The following is a 20827-nucleotide window of genomic DNA, read 5'->3' as shown; positions in this document are numbered from 1 at the left end:
TTTACCATTAAGTGTGGTGTTAGATATAGGTATATTAGTTTCCTAGAATGGCCATAACAAAGCAGTAAGAAAAAAAATCTTACATATTTGCCTATGTAGTTAGCATTGCCTGTGCTTTTTATTCCTTTGTGTGGATCCAGATTTCCATCTGTTATCATCTTCCTTTTGTCTAAAGCATTTCCTTATTTTTCTATAGCACCAGTGATGAATCCTTTCAGCTTTTGTATACCTGAAAATGTCTTCATGTCATCCTGTTGTTGTTCTGAGAAATATTCCTTCCACATATGGAATTCTAAGTTGACTCTTTTCCCCAGTATTTTTTTTTTTTAAGATTTTATTTATTTGAGAGCGAGAGAGAGAGAGAATGAGAGAGAGAACACGAGAGGGGGTAAGGTCAGAGGGAGAAGCAGACTCCCTGCTGAGCAGGAAGCCCGATGTGGGACTCAATCCCGGGACTCCAGGATCATGACCTGAGCCGAAGGCAGTCGCTCAACCAACTGAGCCACCCAGGCTCCCTTTTCCCCAGTATTTTAAAGATGTTGCTCCACTTGCATTGTTTCTAATGACAAATCTGTCAGGCTCATCTTTGTACCTCTATATGTAACATGTCTTTTTTTCCCCCTCTAGCTGCTTTTAAGATTTTTTCTTTATCACTGATTTTGAGAAATTGATTGTGATATGTCTTGGTGCAGTTTTCTTCATTTTTCGTGTTGAGTATCTTAGGTCTGTGGATTTATAATTTTTAATATTAAAATATCTTTCTATCCCTTTCTTGCTCCTCTTTTTTGGAGATCCTAATTATCTGTACATAAACTTGAAGTGTCCCACAGCTCATTGATGCTCTTTTATTTTTGTTGATTCTTTTTTTTTCTGTGTTTCATTTTGAATGGTGCCTATTTTTATGCCTTTAATTCACCAATCTTTTTCTCTATAGTGTCTAATCTGCTATCCATCCAATCCAGTATCTCAAATCTTGTAGTTTTCTTTCCTTTTCTTTTTTAACACACAGCTGTTAGTGCCTCTTTAAAATATCACAAAGAAGTCTGAAAAATCATCTGGCATCTTGCTGTTTCTGTAGCTGAACAGCTTAAATCCTATTCATTAGCCTGCTGAACTTTTCCTTTTTCAGAAACGATACCATCCAAAAATGTTCTGATATCCTTATTTTTAACTCTTGTGGCTTGCTGAATCAAAGCAGCTGAATTTGATACAAGTTCAATGTCATTTCCTTCAAGAATTAACTCATCTTTCTGAGCTTGTGATACTGAACAGGCAATGCCTGGCCTCATCTGAACCCAGCAGATGTATTTTTTGCCCAAGAAATTTCAGATTTCAACAAGAGAATCATTCTTCTGAATCACAGCATTGATGGGGAAGTGAACACACAGAGACTTTATCTTGTACTGGAAGCCCAGTGTAACACTCTTAACCATGTTTTGTACATGACCAAAGATAGTGGAAACAGTAGCCAGCGCCTTTCTATTGCCCCACCATCTGTCAACTTGGAGCCTCTTCTTTTTCTTTTCAAGGAAACTGAGTTCTACATTAATGTAGTTGGAATCCCTCCTCAGGTTTCTTCTGGTGGCCTTCAAAATAGCCCTCCAGAGTAATGTCAACATTTTCGGGAATGCCAACAGTCTGATTGTTGAGAATGATCCTTATTCTCATGGTAGATGGGGCCAAAAAAAGCTCAAATCTTTTTTATTATCATTTTCATAAAATTTAAATTATTGTTGATATCATATAGAAATGCTATTGTATATTAACTTTTTGTTGTGGTAGAAAACATGCATCATAAAATTTATCATCTTAGCCATTTTTAAGTGTACAGTTCGGTAGTGTTGAGTATATCAACATTGTTGTGAGACAGATCTCCAGAACTTTTTCATCTTGCAGAACAGAAATTATATCCATTAAACAACTCCCCTTTGCCCACTACCCCTAACCCCTGGTCACCACCATTTTACTTTCTCTATATATGAATTTGACTACTTTGTATATCTCATATAAGTAAATCATACATTATTTTAACTTTTGTGACTGGCTTATTTCACTTAGCCTAACGTCCTCAAGGTTCATCTATATCATATAATGTGGCAGGATTTCCTTCCTTTTTAGGCTGCATATTATTCCACTATGATAGTTAATTTTCTGTGTCAACTTGACTGAGCTAAGAGATGGCCAGATAGCTGATGAAACATTATTTCTGGGTGTGTCTGTGAGGGTGTTTTCAGAAAAGATTTGCGTTTGAATTGGTGAACTGAGTAAAGCAGATGGCCATTTCCAGTGTGGGTGGGTACCATGGAGTCTGTTGAATGCCCAAATAGAACAAAAAGATGGACAAGAGTGAATTTGGTCTATCTCTGCCTGATCTGAGACACCCATCTTCTCTTGGCATTCCTGGTTCTCAGGCTCTCAGACTCAGATCAGGTCTTACACCATCAGCCTGCTGGTTCCCAGGTCTTGGGCCCAATTATATCACTGGCTTTCCTGGTCTGGAGCTTGCAGATGGCAGATTGTGGAACTTTTCAGCCTCCATATCTGCATGAGCCAATTACTATAATAAATCATTTTTTTAAGGTTTTATTTGTAAGTAATCTCTACACCCAACATGGGGCTCAAACTCACAACTTGAGATCAAGAGTCACATGCTCCATTGACTGAGCCAGCCAGGTGCCACCTTATAATAAATCTTCTAAAATATATATCCTATTGGTTTTGTTTTTTGGAGAACCCGGACTAATACATCTATACTGATACATTGTAAATGATGATGCTATGAACATGGGTGTGCAAATATTTCTTCAAGACCCTAGGATTTCATGTGTGATGCTTTCAGTTCTTGGATATATACCCAGAAGTGAGATGGCTGGATCATATGTTAGTTCTATTTTTAATTTTTTGAGGAACTTCCATACTGTTTTCCACTGCAGTTGTACCATTTTACAATTCCACCAAGTGTGCAAAAAGATTCCAACTGTTCCACATCCTCACTAAACTTATTATTCTCCTTTTTTTTAGTAATAGCTATTCTAATGGGTATGAGGTAATATCTTATTGTGGTTTCGATTTGCATGCTCTCATGATTAGTGATGTTGAACATCTTTTCAAATGCTTCTTGGCCATTCTATATCATCTTTGGAGAAATGTCCATTCAAGTCCTCAACTTAACTTTCTAAGCATATGGAATACAGTTATAATAACTGTTTTATTTTTTTTTAATATTTTATTTATTTGACAGAGAGAGACACAGCAAGAGAGGGAACACAAGCAGGGGGAATGGGAGAGAGAGAAGCAGGCTTCCCGCCGAGCAGGGAGCCCGATGTGGGGCTCGATCCCAGGACCCTGAGATCATGACCTGAGCCAAAGGCAGACGCTTAACGACTGAGCCACCCAGGCGCCCCTATAATAACTGTTTTAATGTCTTTCTCTGATTTTTTTAATCTACTCATTATCAGTCATATTTTCTCGCTTCTTTATACGCCTAGCAGTCTTTGATTGGATGCTAGACATTGGATCTTTATCTGGTTAGGTGTTGGATATTTTTGTATTCCTATAAATCTTGAGTTTTGCTCTGGGATGCAGTTAGATTACTTGGAAACAGTTGGATCCTTTTGGGTTTTGCTTTCATTATTTGCTATGCAGGTCAGTAGCAATGCTCAGTCTGGAGCTAATCATTTCCCATTAATGAGGGAAGATTTTCCTCAATACTCCACCCAATGAATTATAAGTTTTCCCAGTCTGATTGGCAGAAACAGGCACTGTTTCCTTTATTCCTTTTGAATTGATCTTTCCCCCATACTCCGTTTCCTCACATGCATGCACTGATTCAGTGATCCACTGAATACTTGAGGAGGACCCTCTGTAGATCTTCAGAGACCTCTCTCTGTATGGTTTTCTTCTCTCTGTTACTCTGTTTTATGAACTCTAGAAGCCTCTGTCTCTCTTGCTGTCCATTTTGTCTTCTCAACTCAGGGAGTTGCCAGACTCTGCCAGACTCTGCCTCAGTTCTGCCTCCCTGTATCATGTCCTGAGAACTTTCTCAAAATAGTAAGCTGGATTTTTATAGGGCTCACTCCTTTTATTTCTGTCTCTCAGAAATCACCATCTTTCATTGAAAAATCTTTCTTTCATGTACTTTGTCTTTTTAATTTTTTTTTTTTTGGTTGTTTCATGCATGATGGTAAATCAGGTCCAACTGAGTCCATCTTGGTCAGAAGCAAAAATCCGGTGGCAGATATTTAACACAAGAGATAAGGTGGTGGAGTCAGACTTGGTTTAAATCCTAACTCAGTCACTTACCGTAAAGTGGAGGGAAAACTTCTACATCCAAATGCCTATTTGATCTTTTTTATGTTTATTTTTTAAAAAAATATATTTATTTGAGAGAGAGAGCATGAGCAGGGGGGAGGGAGAGGCGGACTCCCCGCTGAGCAGGAGCCTGATGTGAGGCTTGATCCCAGGATCCTGAGATCATGACGCGAACTGAAGGCAGACGCTTAACCGACTGAGCCACCCAGGAGCCCCCTGTCTTATTCTTTAATACATTTCAAGTACCCAGATCACTGAAGGAACACGATAACTATTTGTTAAATGAAAAAAAAGGATGAATAAGTGAGTAAAAATATCTTGCCTGTATGATTTGTTGTGAGATCTGAGTTAATAATATATATACAGTTTCAAGACTGGGTCTGGCAGCTACATAATCGGCACTCAGTACACGTGTTGTCATTGCTGTTATTGACAACAAAAACTGAACTCTCAGGAGAAGGGGAAACAAGGAGGAAAGGGCAAGGCTCTTACCTCATCACACCTCCTGAGCATCATCTAGGAAATTCCAAGTTCTGGCTCCTGCCTGCGGGAAGAAGTTAAAGAAACAATTTAAAGGTAGGCTGGGGTGTTTTCTATATATAAATAGGGCAATAAACACAGAATAACAATGATAGCTAAGATGCCTTGAGTTCTAACTGTGTGCCAGGCTCTTGCTAAACACCTTACATATTGATTATCTCCTTAAATATTCACAACCATCCCTTGTGGTCAATGCTATAATTAGTCCCAGTCTACTGATGAGGATACGAGTCTGGGAGGGATTAAGTGACTTGCCCAACAATACCCAGCTAGGAAGTGGCTGAGCTGGGACTTGAACCCCATTAGTCTGGCCACAAAGGTCATGTTATGTGCAGGACAGCAATAACATTGGTCTAGGGATCATGTCAAAAGTTTGATTCATCAGAAATTAATTACCTGAGGGATCAAGTGAACAACTGGCTAACAGGAACATCATGAAATCTTACATGGCAATCAACTGTCTTTCCAGTCCTTGCGGTGAAAACAAAAGTTGGACAAGGAATCTTGGGCCTGTCAGTTGCTATACTCTTCATTTGCTGAATTATGATTGACCATACATACCTGATGTCAAGTGTGCAGAAGCCAACCTGAAAGAACACTGCAGGGGATGGCAAGAGCCCCAGTCCTGTTAGCTCTTCATGGAGATAGCTGTTGGTGGTCCAGCCTGGGCAGAGGACTCAACATGGGCAGCACTTTAGAAGGACTCAAGTGGCAGTTACTACACTGGAGTATGCTTTACAACAGGCTCTGAGAGTCAGAGGAGCCAAGGGTTGAATCTAAGCCACATTACTCCTTGGGTGTAGCCTCAGGTAATTACTTAACCCCTTGGAGGTTCAGTAAAAAAGGGATAATGATACTCATGCAGAGTGAAGAAGAAATTGCATATGGACTATGCTTGATTTATGCTAAGTACTCAAGAAATTGTAGCTGCCATTATTAATAAATGAAGCCCTAGTGGGCCAGGATGATGCTAATTTGAAGTAATAAGAATTAGGACTACTATTTACTCCATGCTTTTCATGTTCGAGGTGCTTTATGTGCATATCAGTTACCTATTGCTGTATAACAAAACAACCCAAATTGTAAAACAACAACTGTAAGAATTATTATTACTTTTGATCACTCTGGAGGTTGAATGGGCTCAGCAAGAAGGTTCTGGGTAAGGGTTTCTCATGGAATTGCAATCAGACACTGACTGGAGCTGGGGTCATTTCAAAGGCTTCATCAGTCACAGGTCTGATGCCTGAGCTGGGAAGATTCAAATGGCTGGGGGCTGCAAAAGTCTGTGTAAGTGTGTGATTTCTCCATGTGGTGCCTCCAGCCTAGTGGTATGAAGATAGCCACACTTCTTCCTGGCTGACTCAGGGCTTTAAAACCCATGTCCTGAGAGAGAGAGCCAGATGGGACCTGCATAGCCTTTTTGCCTCAGCCTCAGAAGTCACGTGGTGTCACTTTCAACCACCTTCTGTTCAGTACTAGTGAGTCAAATTTCCAGCCTGTATTCAAGATGGGGGGGGGGGATTAGTCTCCACCCTGTGAAGGAAGAGTTTTATTTGCAATTTTAGCCCTGCTAAATTTGCAGACATGCTTCAAAACCACTGCATGTTTATCATCACATTTAATCTTAGGAGGTAAATAGAATTATCAACATTTTATAGACAGGGAAATTTAGAAGATTAGATACTTAGAAGATTAAGTCATAAAGTTAGTAGGTGGGGCAGACAGGATCCAAACGAAGGCCAGCAGTCTGACCCTAACATCTGTGTTCTTAATCCCTATGCTATACAAATCACACGAGACAGCAGACAGAACATATGTAGGATATTTGTTTATAAGCTCTCTTATGCAGTGCTTACTAAATGCCAGGCACTGTTCTAAGTACTTTTCAGGGAACTATATAAGTTTCAGAGAACTGTGTAAGCGCACGGTAGAGGCCCCAGGAGTCAGGCTTGGGTTGCCTGGGCTGGAGATGGGACTGAGACCAAAGGAGCCTCCAGGGAAAAAGCTCCCTCCCAAGAGTGCAGAGTGAAGTCTCCTGCTTGGTTGAAGGGCACAGAGCTATGCCTTACATTCTGACTGTCCCCCCACCTGGCCCCACAGACTCCAGCAGCCAGAGAATGAAAATAAACTAAAGGAGCCTAAGGAAACCTACGGCAATGGTGTGAGGCAGGAGGCCAGGCCTTAGGGCCTGGGAACAATAGCACCCTGCCCTGCTACCATTACTGCGACGAGGTTAGCGGCAGCCACAGGAGGGGGGCCTAGAGCTGTGGGTGTGCTCACGCGTGCACTTGCACACATCCGAGACCATGAGACATGTGGCTCTATCTAGGAGTCATCTGAGGGGTACTCAGCCTCCTGCAGAGAAGGTAGAGACAGAAATGGAGAAGCAGCTTTTTGTGACTGTGGACAGTGAATAAACAGGACAGTCTGCACTGAAGAGAGGATTTGCATGGGAGTGTATTCATCTCCCATTGCTGCTGTAATAAACTACCGCACAACTCCCACAAAGTTGTTATCTCAAAATTCTTTTTTTTAAAGATTATTTATTATTTCAGAGAGAGAGCAAGCAGGGGGAGGGGCAGCGGGAGAGGGAGACAAGCAGACTTGCTGCTGAACGGGGAGTCAGATGCGGGGCTTGATCCTGGGACCCTGAGATCATGACCTGAGCCAAAATCAAGAGTCAGATGCTCAACCGACTGAGCCACCCAGGCGCCTCTACCATCTCTCAATTCTATAGGTTAGAAGTCTTACATGGGTCTCACAGGGCTAAAATTGAGGTGTTGGCTGGGCTGCAGTCCTTTCTGGAGGCTCAGTGGAGAATCCTTTCCTTGCCTTTTCTGGTTTCTAGAGGCCACTTACCTTCCTTGGCTCATGGCCCCTTCCTCCATCTTCAAAACCAGGACAGGTGCATCTGTCTGACTCTTCTTCCATAATTCCACCTCCCTCTAAATCATCTGGCAAAGATTCTCCTCTTGGAAGGATCCATATGATTAGATTGGGCCCATCCAAATGATTCAGGATAACCTTGCCATCATACGTCCATAACCTTAATCACATCTGGAAAGTCCCTTTGGGCATATGTAGTAATATATCTACAGGTTCTGGAGGATTTGGGTGTGGGCATCTTTGGGGATGTCTTTCTGCCTACCATATGGAAAATGCCCTTGAATAGGGCTGATCACTCATTCTCACCCCACCCTCCAAGTCCCACACTGCCATGTAACATATTTTCTTACTCACTAGAAGCCTTTAACTCAACTCATGTCAACTGTTCCGAGGTAAGGTGAGTAATGAGAGTCTTCATGATGTTTCCAAGAAGATGGACAGTATATCTGCGATGAGGGGAACTAGATGACATCCATATATCACCATATACTTAACGCTTTCTTCATCCAAAATCTTATTTCCTTGCTTTGGATATATGGGAAGATAATAGTTCATATTTTTTTTCATGCTTGCCACTTGCCAGGTGCCACTCTAAACACGCTGACTCTGTAAGGCAGGTACTGGATTTAACCCAGTCTCTCTGGCCACAGAGCCCATATCTGTAACCATCACACTTGACAGCCTCATTCCTGTGGGTATCCAGGAATACAACCCATGATTGAAGGTCACCAAGGGTTTACAATTCCTGCTCCTGCGATGCTAAAAAAGAAATCACATTACTTGACTTTGCTGGTGTTTCCTTCAGGGCCTTGACCATAGGCAAACCTTCTGTATCCATCCTCATTGCCAACTTGAGGGTCCAGGACTGTTTAGACAATGGACAACAGCCATTTCAGCACAGACCTGAGTGCTGTCTAGGATTTATCTGCTTCAGAAGAATGAAAGCCTTGCCTGGCTTGTCTCCCCTACATTTTCTACTTTGGTGCATCAGAAGGGTGCATATGGCCCCAAAGTCTTAGGGTGGCCTCCTTTGGAGAAACTGGAGCTTAGCTATTTTTTCATGGGGCCCCCAGAGAGGCACTAGCTTTTCTTCTGTGGAAGCCCATCCCTGAAGCCTTGGCCTTGGGTGCTCCTCCCCACAACCAGCTCAAACACCCCTGGCTTTGGGACGCCTCTCCACCTCATTAGTCATTCTCTCCTCTGCTTCATTGTGTCTAAACATTGTGTATTGTAGTTGTTGATGTCCAGAGCTGGTTCTCCAACTAGGCTGTCAGCTAGCCAGGGCAGGAGGTGCATATTATTCACATGTGTATCATCACTACCAAATGGGTCATCACTACATATTTGCTAAGTGAATAGCACAATGAACATCTTTAGTGCTTATCTGTGGGGCCTGCTGTCCTCAAAGCAGGTATGGGGACCTTCTACACAAATTAGGCCAGCTGGGTCTAGGGTAGCATTTTATTTATTTGCTGATTTTTTAAAGTAAATTAGTTGTTGGGGTTTTTTTTTAAAAAGATTTGTTTATTTGAGAGAGAGAGAAAGTGTGCGCATGCACATGTGTGTGCTTGAGGTAGGGGGGACCAGAGGGGGAGGGGGGAAGAATCTCAAGCGGACTCCATGCTGAGCACAGAGCCTGACGCAGGGCTCCATCTCACCTGAGATCATGACCTAAGCCGGAACCGAGAGTCAATGCTCAACCAACTGAGTCACGCAGGTGCCCCAAATTCGTGTGTGTGTGTGTTTAAGATTTTATTTATCTATTTGTCAGAGAGAGAGAGAGAGAGAGAGCACAAGCAGGGGGAGCGGCAGGCAGAGGGAGAAGCAGGCTCTCCACCCAGCAAGGAGACTGATGTGGAACTCGATCCCAGAGCCCTGGGATCATGACCTGAGCAGAAAGGAGATGCTCAACCGATTGAGCCACCCAGGCATCCCCAAATTAGTTGTTTTTAAAATAATATTTTTGTAATTAAAAATAACATGTGCATTGAAAAACATTTTTAAAATTCTGAATATGCAAAGTTAAATGCTAAAACTTTGTCTCATTTCTCTTCTTATGTAATCCCCACAGGCAAACACCAGGAAAAAAAAAAATTAACAGCTTCCTTGATACATAATTCAGAGACCATACAGTTTGCTCATTTAAAGTGTATAATCCAGGGGCGCCTGGGTGGCTCAGTCGTTAAGCGTCTGCCTTTGGCTCAGGTCATGATCCCAGGGTCCTGGGATCGAGCCCCGCATCAGGCTCCCTTCTCAGCGGGAAGCCTGCTTCTCCCTCTCCCACTCCCCTTGCTTGTGTTCCTTCTCTTGCTGTGTCTAGGTCAAATAAATAAATTCTTTAAAAAAAAAATAAAGTGTATAATCCAGTGTTTTTTGGTATATTCCCAGGGATGGGCAACCATTACAATCTAATTTTAGGACATTTTTTTCCCCCAAAAGAAATTCTGCGTCCATTAGCTGCCATCCCTGCCCCTGCCCCTCTCCCAACCCTAAGCAACCACTAATCTACTCCCTGTCTCTATAGACTGGCCTATCTTGGACATTTCATAGAAATGGAATCATATAGGATGTGGTCTTTTGTATCTGGCTTCTTTCACTTGGCATGTGTTTGAGGGTCATCCATGTTGTATCGGTTCTCCATTCCTTTTTATTGCTATCCACATGTTTTACTAACTAATCATCAGTCATTATTAACAATTTAATACACTCCTTATCTTTATTCAAATTGCCTGAGTTTGAACCCCTACTGGACAAGTTCCTAGATGACTGACCTTGGGTAAATCATAATCTCTCCAAGCCTGCCTCAATTTCCTCAATAGTAAAATTTGAATAACAACAGAATCTACCTGAGTGTCATAGTTGTACTGTCACAGTAATTAGTATTTGCTGAGCACTTACTATATGCTGGGTACTTTATAAAGATTACCAAACAGACCTATGATTCACATATTAGGGAATTGTGGTTAGGAGAGGTTAGGTAATCTCCCAAGGTCATCACTCTAAAAAAGTGATGTAGGTGAACAGAATCACAGGGCACCTGACTGCAAAGCCTGCACCATTAACTGTTAATATAATGGAATAACAAAGCACTTAGGAAGGGCCTTGCAAAGCGAATGGATTTAGCAAATAATAACTGACAGAACTATAAAAAAGGAGAAAAAAATTAGAAATTGACTCATCATCTTTAGATTTTTTAAGAAATATTCTCAGGGGCGCTGGGGTGGCTCAGTTGGTTAAGCGTCTGCCTTCAGCTGGGTCCTGGGAGGGAGTTGGGCTCCCTGGGAGGAGCCCACTTCTCCCTCTCCCTTTGCCTGCTGCTCCCCTTGCTTGTGCTCTCTCTCTCTAATAAATAAATAAAATCTTTAAAAAAATATTTTCAGATATACCAAAAATTTTTGAAGATAATGGACATGAACCTTCCACGTCTGTTCTTTTAAGACATAAAATATAGTAAATTAGGTGGCTTTACCTCATGTACCTTTAGGTGTTTTTTTCCCTGTGTATTATTTTTCTTTAGAATATTAGTCACACCAACATCATTTTCTATCTTTTAAAAACCCTATCTTGAGCATTTCCCCAGCATACCAAGTATACAACATCATTTCTCATGGCTGCATATAAAGTACTGTATGCCTGAAACATGATTTATTAATTCCTCACTGATGGACATTGAGGCCGTCTCCCCGGGAAAAAAAAAGAATCACTACACATCCATCTTTCTTCAAGCATCTGATAATTCCCTTTGGATAAATTCCTAGAAAGGCGGGAAGATCAGAGTCTGTGCTTGTCCTTGGCTTTTTGTATTTTTTGTTTGTTTTTTGCCAAATACCTCTCAAGGAAGAATGGGGAGAAGGGAGCCTGAGTTCTTTTTTTTTTTTTTTCGCTTCTTGAGACGTTTTATTCAGTTATAACATACCTACAGAGAAGTGTACATACGTGTACAACTCACTGAATTTTCAGAAACGGAACACCGCGCACCCAACATCGAAATCCTGAGACAGTATTTCCAGCAGCCCAGAGCCACCTCGCCCCTCGCCGTCACTATTCTCCGACGGCTGGGATTTTAACGCTACAGAGGGCTACTAACCCGATTATCTCTCTGGAAACTTAGTTTATTAATACTCTGATATCACCCAGACCAAGAAAACATGAGCTAAGCCCTGCCTGCATAAATTTAACAGTCTTAATCCCAGCAGGGCGAACAGCACGGCGCAGTTCGACCGCGCAGATATGCCCGCCTGGTCCGCTAGAATCCCGGCGTGCAGCGCGGCGATCCCGGCGTGCAGCGCGGCGATCCCGACGTACCCCGCGGCGCGCAGATCCGGCGACGGGTTCCCGGCGCGGACTGCGGGAGCCGCGGCGGCATGGCGTGACGCTGGTGTTTCCTGGCGGCCGGAGGCGACGACGCGGGACCGACATGGAAGTGTAAGTCGTCAGGTGCGCGTTCCCGGCCTTGCGCAGACGACCACAGCTGGGGACTGCTGGGCCGAGGGGAGCCGAGGGACGCGGGCATGGGGCGGCACCCTGTACGGGCTTGGGGGAAAGCCTTGGGGCGGGACGCTGGGAGGAAGGGGACCCTCGCTCTGCCCCTCCGAACCTTCGTCCCTACTCGCACCCAGTGCCTGGGACGCGAGACCCGGTGCGACTTGACCTGGCGGCCTTTCAGTGTGCCTGCTCCCTCCCTCATTTATTTCCTGGCGTGTTTTGGGTCACCGTGGGGAGCTCGGCCCGGTGTCCCAGCGTGTAAAGCCCTGCGTCCGCCCTGGAAGTACTTGCAGAAAAGATGGGTAAGTGCTGGGATAGTGCTTGGGGATAGAGCCTTGCCCTCACTCAGAAGTTGCTATGGAAGGGTCAGATTTTCTGGGAAGAAGGAAGAGCTTGAGCCAGGACTGAGACCACAGGAACAGTACTTGTGTGTGATGTTTGCTTATTGTTCCGAGTGCAGATGGAAGTTTTTGCAGCTACTCCGCATGTGGGTTTTTTCATAGCTGACATTAACTTGTAGGCACAACTATATTGTGTTCTCTTTGGCGTTGGTTATTTAATACATTTTCCTCTGTGTTCTTTTACCTATCTAATGGTCCTATATACTACTATTTCGCAGATTTTTATTTTTTTTTAAAGATTTTATTTATTTATTTATTTGACAGAGACGACGCAGGGAGAGAGGGAACACAAACAGGGGGAGTGGAAGAGGGAGAAGCAGGCTTCCTGCCGAGCACGGAGCCCGATGCAGGGCTCAATTCCAGGACCCTGGGATCATGACCTGAGCCGGAGGCAGACGCTTAACCGACTGAGCCACCCAGGCGCGCCTATTTCGCAGATTTTTAAAAAACACAATATGTATATGTAACTGAAATGAAAGCATCATGAAACAATACTTTTACTATATGCACTCTGATATTGTCTCTTTTGTTAAAAAAGAATGCTGACCCACTAAATTGATTTTGTAGTCCACTAATGGGGCTTAATCTGCATCTTGAAAAACATTCAGTTATATTACTCTAGCCCAAGCTATTATTACCAATTTTCCCCTCTTTACTAGAGCAGTTCCTGTCATTATGCAATCCCGCTTTAATTTATCCATCTTAAAAAAATCCCTTGTCCGCACATTCATGTCCACTTATTGCTCCATTTTTGCTTCCCCTTACTACAAAACTGGAAGTGTTGTTTATCCCCTCATTCTTAATCATTCTGTTGGGCTTTCATCCTCACCAGTCTACAGAAATGGGTTTTGTGATGATTACCTGAGCCCTCCATCTTGTTAAATTCAGAGATTGATTTTCTGCCCTCAACCTTCTTGATCTCTTAGCAGCAGTTGATACAGAAACTCTGGGTATCCACTGTACTTAAAAAAACAAAACAAAAAACTCTTGTAACTCTTTTGGCTTTGTTACATGCTGTCTGCATTTCCCCCTACATCAAGGACTACTTCTCAGTCTCCTTCCCTGGTTTGTCCTTCCTCCCTTGCTTGGCTTCTAAATGTTGAGGTGTCCTAGTGCTCAGTCCTGGGACCCTTCCTCTCCACACTCTCTCCCTTGGTCATTTTACTCATCAATATGCTGATAACTCCCAAAAGTATATTTCTAGCCCTTTTCTCTCATCATCCATCCAATTGTTTAGTCCAAAAATCTAGCCCTCCTTCCTCACCCCTAAATCCAGTCCATCAGCCAGTCCTGTCATCTTCACCTTCAATATATTTTGTGTGTAGTTACTTTTTACCATATCCATTGCTAATTCTGTAGTCTGTCATCTCTGGTCTGGATTAAGCAGTTGCCTTTGGCTTCCACCCTTGTCCCCCTCCATTCTGTTTTCCAGTCAGCAGCCAGAGTGATCTTAAAATATTAATTGGTTCTGTGATGCCTTGGTGGCTCAGTTGGTTAAGCATCTGCCTTTGGCTTAGGTCGTGATCCCAGGGTCCTGGGATTGAGTCCCGCATCTGGCTCCTTGCTCAGCAGGGAGCCTGCTTCTCCCTCTCCCTGCTGATCCCCCTGCTGTGTTCCCTCTCTCTCTCTCTGACAAATAAACAAAATTTTTTAAAAAATATTAATTGGATCAACTCACCCCCTTTATAAAACCCTTCATTGACTTTCTGTTGTACTAAGAGGAAATCTACATTCCTTACTAGGACCTATATGACCCTGTATAAACTCACTTACTCTGGGGTGCCTGGGTGGCTCAGTCGTTAAATGTCTGCCTTCAACTCATTTCGTGATCCCAGGGTTCTGGGATCGAGCCCCACATTGGGCTCCCTGTTCTTCTGGAGGCCTGCTTCTCCCTCTCCCACTCCCCCCTGCTTGTGTTCCCTCTCTCACTGTGTCTCTGTCAAATAAATAAATCTTAAAACAAGAAACAAAAAACCTCACTTACTCACCAACCCTCTCATGCTACTATCCCCACCTCCCAAACACACTCTTTTTCCACTGGCAGGTAGTTTCTGTAATCTTCCAAGGCCCTGAGGACTCTCTGCCTGGTATACTTTTTTCTCAGTCCTGCTCCCTCTTTATCTTTTTGATAGCTCAGGTTAAGTGTTGCTTTTCCTTTTTGGTCAATCCAAAGTAAGTCCTTCTCTTGTCTTTTATTAAAACACCACGATTTACTTTCCCTTTGAGTAATTACAAGTTATAATAATAGGTGTATGTTTACCTCTTTAGTGTCTTGTCTCCCTCATGAGAAAGCCCCATGAAGGCAGGGGCTTAGCACTACATTTGGCACACATTAGGTATTCAGCAAATAGTTGATGAATGAAGTAATATAACAATACTTCATTAATTTAACAAATTAGTTAAAAATATAATTGGATTAGCTAGTTTCCTAATTGCTGTGCATATAGATTTTCTGATTTTCCTAAGTGAAATAGTTTGAATCAAGAGTTTTTTTCTCCTTTAGCAATCTGTCCATTTCTCCCAGGGCGTCAGTGACTTACTGAAACCAATCCAGAATTTTGTAGCTAGCAATTAATGGCAAAGTGAGGTTTCGTAGGAATGTGGTTTGAGAGTAGAAGGACCCCTGGAATGGAAAGGTCTGGAGGCTTAACTTGTAGTTTCTTACGGGTCTCCAACATGAGGTGTGATCCCCAGCAGTGTAGTCCTTAGGATCTTCAGCAGAACCCTGTTTCTCTGAGAGGACAAACCTTTTTGTAACCTTTTCAGGCATTCCTAGGACCTGGGAGGAGGAGGCATGAAAGGAAAACTTCTCTGAGTTTTTACTACTTTTTTTTCCTTCAATCGCTGAGTAAATACCTATTGAGTGAATAATACATATAGACATACGCTAGAAATTTTTTAAAGGTGAGGAATATTTATGCTTTATTTGATTGAGTGATAGAATTTAAAAAATAAAAACTTTTTGATGGTCATTTGGAAACATTTTCCTCAGGCAAAAGGATACAAAGTATTTGTAGGAAAATTAAGTATTTGTGTACATATAAGGTATTTGCTCTTTGGCTTTGTCTAATGCCTTGGGGTTATTGATATATACCTGGAAAGCTTTGTATTCACTCTTTAAAAAATTTTTTTATGTATTTATTTATTTTTTTTTTTAATTTTATTTATTTGACAGAGAGAGAGAGAACACAAGCAGGGGGAGCGGCAGGCAGAGGTGAGAGGGAGAAGCAGGCTTCCCACTGAGCAGGGAGCCCCATGCAGGCTCGATCCCAGGACCTTGGGATCATAACCTGAGCCAAAGGCAGATGCTTAACCGACTGAGCCACCCAGGCGCTCCTATGTATCTATGTAAGATCAGCAGCCAAGAGTGATCTTAAAATATTAATTGGTTCTGTGATGCCTTGGTGGCTCAGTTGGTTAAGCATCTGCCTTTGGCTTAGGTCGTGATCCCAGGGTCCTGGGATTGAGTCCCGCATCTGGCTCCTTGCTCAGCAGGGAGCCTGCTTCTCCCTCTCCCTGCTGATCCCCCTGCTGTGTTCCCTTTCTCTCTCTCTGACAGATAAACAAAATTTTTTAAAAAATATTAATTGGATCAACTCACCCCCTTTATAAAACCCTTCATTGACTTTCTGTTGTACTAAGAGGAAATCTACATTCCTTACTAGGACCTATATGACCCTGTATAAACTCACTTACTCTGGGGTGCCTTTGAGAGAGAGAGAGCGAGCATGCGCACATGCATGTGCAAGCGGCTGGGGGGGGGGGCGGTGATAGAGGGAGAAGGAGAGAATCTCCAGCAGACTTCGTGCTGAGCTCAGAGGAGCCCAACATGGGGCTTGATCCCAGGACTCTGAGCTCATGACCTTAGGTGAAACCACGAGTCAGACACTTAACCATCTTAGCCACCCAGGCACCCCTGTGTTCACTCTTTTATTCTTGAACTTAATCTACATAGTTAGGGAAAATGGATTATCTTCTGTATCATCTTCTTTAAATCATTGTAAGAATTTCCTTCATTTTACAGCTGGAAATACTGAGATTTGGAGAAGTTAGCTAATAGGTCCTGTAACAGTTCGGTAATAGGACTGGAAAGAGGATACTTGTTTGCTAGCTCCTAGGAGAATGCTACAGATTAAGTTTGTTGACTTTGAAATCTGCCCAGTTTTCTTGTACTTGAGTTTAGTTTTTCAGAACATGACTTGAATCAATAACATAGGTTGAACATAGGAGAATTTGAGCAGTTTTGTTCGTCATTGCGTGCGTAAGTTAACTGTGTGGCAATTAAAAGGTGCTGTTTGCATGTGTATGTGTCTAAAGAAAATCTGCCAATAGATCATTTTGTTCTGTTTATTCAGAATTCGGTTTTCCAAAGTAGTTGTTTACATCCATTAAATTGACTCAGCAAGTTAAGCAAAATTTACAGGTTGTATTTCAAATAGCAAGTCAACTTCAGCCAATTAATTTGTTACTTAAGGACATTAAGTGACTGCCTGCCTGTAAATATAGATTCAAACAATCTTTAAAATTCACTTGGAATATTTGCTTTAAACACCTGTAATTAAAATCAGTACTAGTCTGAGTCCTATAGGAAAATATGAAGTTTTGTGTAGGTGGGCAGTTTCTAGAAGTCTACTGAAATGCAAGCTATATATAGAGCAGATAGTTCCTGCTCAGTAGGAACAACAGCTTATAAATATAAAATTGACAGATTAGGGCGCCTGGGTGGCTCAGTCGTTAAGCGTCTGCCTTCGGCTCAGGTCATGATCCCAGGGTCCTGGGATCGAGTCCCACATCGGGCTCCCTGCTTGACAGGAAGCCTGCTTCTCCCTCTCCCACTCCCTCTGCTTGTGTTCCTGCTCTCACTATCTCTCTGTCAAATAAATAAATAAATAAAATCTTTAAAAAAATAAAATAAAATTGACAGATTATAGTCACCCTAAAAAAACACTGGAGGAAAATGCATTTTATGTCTTCAATTTTAGGTTATACTAATGTCTTTTTTCAACCTTATGGAATTCTTTAGTTTTACATTTCCATTGTTCTCAACTTTTTAGCTTGAAAAATTCCAAACCCATATCTTTATATCCTCTATCTAGAGTCACCATTTGTTAACATTTTGATATGTTTGCCTTATCTCTCTTACAAACTTATACATTCTCTCTCTACACACTGTCTCTCTCTCTCTCTACTCTATCATTTCAGAGTTGTAGGTATCATGTCATTTTACCCAGTCTTAAAAATGTATTCTGTTTGACTGCAATACCATTGTCACACCCAGGGAATTTAGCATTGATGTACCAATATTATTAAATTACAAAATTTCTCCAATTGTCCAAACAGTGTCATTTTAGCAAGATTTTTTTTAAAGATTTTTATTTATTCATTGAGAGATAGAGAGCAAAAACAGGAGGAAGGGCAGAGGGAGAGGGAGAAGCAGACCCCTCACTGAGCAGGGAGCCTGATGTGGGGCTGGATCCCAGGACCCTGGGATCATGACCTGAGCAGAAGGCAGCCGCTTAACCGACTGAGCCACCCAGGCACCCCAGCTAGATTTTTTTTAACCACCGATTCAGGATCCAGTCAATAATCATATTTTTAGTTGTCATACAACTTTTAGTTGTCATAGTTCTTTAATCTCCTTTACTCTGAAAACCGTTTCCTAGCCTGTTTTTGTGACATTGACATTGTTGTAAATGACATTGGTATTTGAAGAACCTAAACCAGTTGTTTTGAAGTATGTTCCTCAACTTGGGTTTGTCTGGTTATATCCTCATGGCTAGATTAAAATTAGACATTCTTTGACAGGATTGTTGTAAGGGATGTGTCTTTCTCAGTACATCACATCATCATCACTGCTGTTAAATGAGATCACTTGATTAAGTTGATGTCTGTCCAGTCTTACCATTTCCTGTTCCCAGCAACCTGCCACTTAGTGGTGGTTATAGTAGGATAAAAGCTGTCTTAAAAACTTTCCTCAAGGGGTGCCTAGGTGGCTCAGTTGTTGGGCAACTGCCTTCGGCTCAGGTCATGATCCCAGGGTCCTGGGATCGAGCCCCGCATCGGGCTCCCTGCTCCCCGGGAAGCCTGCTTCTCCCTCTCCCACTCCCCCTGCTTGTGTTCCCTCTCTCGCTGTATCTCTCTCTGTCAAATAAATAAATAAAATCTTAAAAAAAAAAAAAACTTTCCTTGATAATGCACAGTTCATTTAGAAACTGAAATGAACATAGTTCATTTCATAAAAGGTAGATCTTATGCCTCTTGACATTTTATTAAATAAAGGAAAGCCTAGCATATATTGGCATTTATTCCATTAGTATTTACTGAGTAAAAAAGTTATTTATCTTCCTAATAAAAGAATAATTGAATAAATCAGCTTCGCCACCCGGAATCTCCAAGATGCGATACTTGTTTAAACATCCATTTTTCTCCTGGTTCCAAAACACAGGTTCATTAAAACACACATGCAAGAGAGTGTCTCTCCTTTGTATATTGGTTCTAGTAAAGACAGATGATGTTCTTCGGATTCTTGCATTGACAATATTGGCTTGGGCAGTGGGGCAATAACTTGGAATAGCCAAGGACAGATTTTCCTAAGGTATAGAATATTCTGCATGACAAAGGAGAGGCTCTGATTTGGAAAGGAAGTTGTAACAATGGCACCTGGGATGGATCCCTTAGCCTTGAGGAAAAATAACATTTGTATTATTTTCAATACATTATGTATAACATTATTTCAATACATTATGTATAACATTATGTATTATCCAGTCTGTTCTGGGAAGGGATCTCTTAGTTACAGTGTACTTTAGGGCACACAGGGAGTTTTAACTCAATTTCAAGCAAAGATAGGAAGAAGCCTTGTGGACTGACTTCCTGATTAAGTAGGCAAAGATGACATGTGGTTTGATTTGTCCTTTTCAATTTTAAATGAACCATATCATATACACTAATTATGCATTGTCCTTCCTGTGTTAGATGCCTTTTTAATAAGATATTCTTTGTGACCTGAGTGCAATTGTGGTCATTTGGGCAAAGCAACAATTTTGTGAAATCCCAGCTATTTGTTGAATGTCTAGTAGCATTTGGTAGGCTTCACATGTTGATTTGATTAGAGTGCTGACATCACTGTGCTGCTGACCAAAGGCCTAGGTCAGATTCTTGTGTTAATCACCTGCTTGTTTTGCTTTATTGATTGCTTAGAGAAATCACCCATTTATTTGGCCCATGTTTCTGAAATTTTGTGTCAGCATTTTCATCATATAGCCCCGCTCCCGGTTTAGGAACAAACAGTAGTCTTTATTATACATTATGTCAAGTCCAGAGTGCTTCCTGAATTTTTAGGATTCTACATTACTGGTTTCCATTTGTCTAATCCAGCCTCATTTTTTCACAGTTCCGTAGTTATCTTCCACTGCAGTTAGGCTTCTTTGTGACCTTAAGCAAATTTTTAAATCTCTGAGCTTCAGTTTCATCATCTGTAAAGAAGGAATCATAATAGCTCCTACATCACAGGGTTTTTACATGAGAATTCAGTGAGGTGATATCTTTAAAAAAATGATAGCTTTCATTAAAGAAGATCTTAATAAGTACCAAGAACAATGCTACACTTCTAAAATTTGTTGTCTCATTTCATCCTCGTAACAGCTTTGTGATGTAGGCAGAAGTTATGGTAGTAACCCAGGTAGTGATAATAGATGGCTTTTATTGAGTACTTACGTGTTCCAGTACTTTACATCTTTCAGTTTAATCCTATAAATAATCTTACATGGTTAGTACTCCAATTGTCATTTTATGGATGAGGAAATTTAAGTACAGAGAGGTTAAGTAACTTGCCTAAATTCACAGAGCCCTAATGTTCAGTGGAGCTGGTTTAGAATCCAGGCTACACTTATAGGTACTACTTTATCCCCGTTTTTTTTTAATGTTCAAAAAAATACTTATTTATAAAAAACACAGTGGGATAAGTTTATACTGAGAAATGCAGCAATAAATACAGTTGAAGAGAACAGAGCAACTCTACATTGATACACTGGCACGAACAGGAAGAGCAAACGCACCACCCAGACCTGAATGTCTGCAGGCCAATTTTGTACACGCTCCTTTAGAAACACCACCCTGAAAAGATCTTGTCAGTTTAGGTAAGAGAATGAGCCCACATATAATCACAAATGTACCCTGATCAGGACTTTATTTAAAAATTAGCA

At 41.7% G+C, this 20827-nt stretch overlaps 1 protein-coding gene and 1 pseudogene across 1 annotated transcript in view; one reads left to right on the top strand and one right to left on the bottom strand.

Moving 5' to 3' along the window:
• Positions 1 to 521: 521 nt before the first annotated feature.
• Positions 522 to 4379, bottom strand: LOC145721524 (large ribosomal subunit protein uL6 pseudogene; annotated as a pseudogene).
• Positions 4380 to 12028: 7649 nt separating this feature from the next.
• LOC102736025 (DNA-directed RNA polymerase III subunit RPC9) overlaps positions 12029 to 20827 on the top strand; it is a 19259-nt gene continuing 10460 nt past the window's right edge. Inside the window, exon 1 of the mRNA XM_081819642.1 lies at positions 12029 to 12162. Coding sequence (XP_081675768.1) covers positions 12155 to 12162 — 8 coding nt within the window. The 5' untranslated portion in view covers positions 12029 to 12154. The remainder of the gene's footprint in view (positions 12163 to 20827) is intronic.

The sequence above is a fragment of the Leptonychotes weddellii genome, chromosome 5, assembly GCF_054177405.1.
Source record: "Leptonychotes weddellii isolate Sample4059 chromosome 5, ASM5417740v2, whole genome shotgun sequence".
NCBI classification, from domain to species: Eukaryota; Metazoa; Chordata; class Mammalia; order Carnivora; family Phocidae; genus Leptonychotes; species Leptonychotes weddellii.
This window is presented reverse-complemented; position numbering and strand designations above follow the sequence as displayed.